Source organism: Caenorhabditis briggsae (assembly GCF_000004555.2).
Source record: "Caenorhabditis briggsae complete genome, chrV, whole genome shotgun sequence".
NCBI lineage: Eukaryota > Metazoa > Nematoda > Chromadorea > Rhabditida > Rhabditidae > Caenorhabditis > Caenorhabditis briggsae.
The window spans coordinates 2,912,804-2,914,669 of NC_013488.2; the positions used below are offsets into that span (position 1 = coordinate 2,912,804).

The window sequence follows — 1,866 nt, forward strand, 5'->3', positions numbered from 1 at the left end:
CACTGCAAACCAAAGAAACGCCGGCTCTTCTAATAGAGGTTTTACAGTAACCCAGATTTGAAAATAATTGATTCAAAAATACAAAGCAATCATTTTTGTTCTCTAATAAACTACAACGAAACAACTTGTAATCTCTATTGATCATTCTTATCATAGAATTCATAAACTCCACTCTTCTGAAACAGAGATTCTGCAAAAAGTACAAATGTCCGAACATTGAGTTTTGTAAAAATGAACTGTAACTAAAGTGGATTCCGGTTCATCTGCTTTCCTGAACCGATTAGGACTCAACTGATAAGCATATAGCAAACCGAAGAGCAGAATAAAATAAGAAGAGTCGAAAGTTTGAAAAACAGCAGGTTTGGTATAAAAAGGGGAAAAATACATCTCTTTGATCAAGCATGATGGTGACAACCATGATGGTGAGTAAACTTTTTGAACAAATTTTAGATTTTTCATATTCAGAAGATTCTTGTTCTGGCCGTACTGCTAGAAGCCACTTCTGCATTCGTCCCAATCAATCCAGAAACTCTCACCGGACAAGCTCTCGTTAACTATGTCAATTCTGCCCAATCCATGTTCACCGCTGAATATTCCAACAAAAAATTTACAGTTTTTAACGTTTAAAGACCATATTTGCATGACTTTCCATGCTTTTTTTCAAGCCAGTTTCAGTTTAATGTTTTCGTTGTTTTTCTAATTTTTTTTCCGTTTCCGCTGTAAAAAATGGCGGTTTTACGGAAAACGGAAACGGAAACGGGAATTTTTTTTCCGCGGAAACGGAAATGGAAAAAAAATCTCTAAAACCCGGGCGGAAAACTGAAAACGGAAACGGAAAGTCCTCCACCACTGATGCTGACCTAGAAAACTCAATTTGCAAAAGTTCGGTCACCATGTAAAAATGGCCTAGAAAACACATTAGGCGCAAGTAAGAGCATTTCTGAACCATGAAAGTTGGTGGCCTAGAGAAAGTATGTTGAGAAAGTTAGGCCACTCCATTCCTCACATAAAAAATTAGGCTCCGGGTCACTTCGAAACCGCGACGTTTCGAAACTGGTCATTTCGAAATTGCGCGACACTTCGAAACCAGTTATTTCGAAACCATCCACTGCAAACCAAAGAAACGCCGGCTCTTCTAATAGAGGTTTTACAGTAACCCAGATTTGAAAAGAATTGATTCAAAAATACAAAGCAATCATTTTTGTTCTCTACTACTACAACGAAACAACTTGTAATCTCTATTGATCATTCTTATCATAGAATTCATAAACTCCACTCTTCTGAAACAGAGATTCTGCAAAAAGTACAAATGTCCGAACATTGAGTTTTGTAAAAATGAACTGTAACTAAAGTGGATTCCGGTTCATCTGCTTTCCTGAACCGATTAGGACTCAACTGATAAGCATATAGCAAACCGAAGAGCAGAATAAAATAAGAAGAGTCGAAAGTTTGAAAAACAGCAGGTTTGGTATAAAAAGGGGAAAAATACATCTCTTTGATCAAGCATGATGGTGACAACCATGATGGTGAGTAAACTTTTTGAACAAATTTTAGATTTTTCATATTCAGAAGATTCTTGTTCTGGCCGTACTGCTAGAAGCCACTTCTGCATTCGTCCCAATCACCGGACAAGCTCTCGTTAACTATGTCAATTATGCCCAATCCATGTTCACCGCTGAATATTCCAACGTCACCGAGGAATTCAAGAAGTTCCGTGTGATGGATGTCAAATACGCAGCTCCACACTCCCCCGAGCTCCGTGCTAGCCAAGTCAACACAGTCCTTCCTTCCATCCCAACCTACTTCGACGCTCGTACCCGTTGGCCTAACTGCAGATCCATCAAAATGATTCGAAATCAAGCAACA

At 38.5% G+C, this 1,866-nt stretch overlaps 2 protein-coding genes across 2 annotated transcripts in view; both read left to right on the forward strand.

The window, feature by feature from the left end:
* Positions 1-554, forward strand: part of CBG22431 — a gene marked incomplete at both ends in the record, with an annotated part of 973 nt that extends 419 nt beyond the window's left edge. The window contains one exon of the mRNA XM_045236746.1: positions 466-554. Within this exon, the coding sequence (XP_045097562.1) occupies positions 466-554 (89 nt within the window). The remainder of the gene's footprint in view (positions 1-465) is intronic.
* A 951-nt stretch (positions 555-1,505) lies between these two features.
* On the forward strand, positions 1,506-1,643 carry CBG22432 (the record flags this gene model as incomplete). Its single annotated transcript, XM_045236747.1, has 1 exon — positions 1,506-1,643. The coding sequence occupies one exon, from the start codon at positions 1,506-1,508 to the stop codon at positions 1,641-1,643; it is 138 nt and encodes a 45-aa protein (XP_045100817.1).
* Between the last annotated feature and the right edge of the window lie 223 nt (positions 1,644-1,866).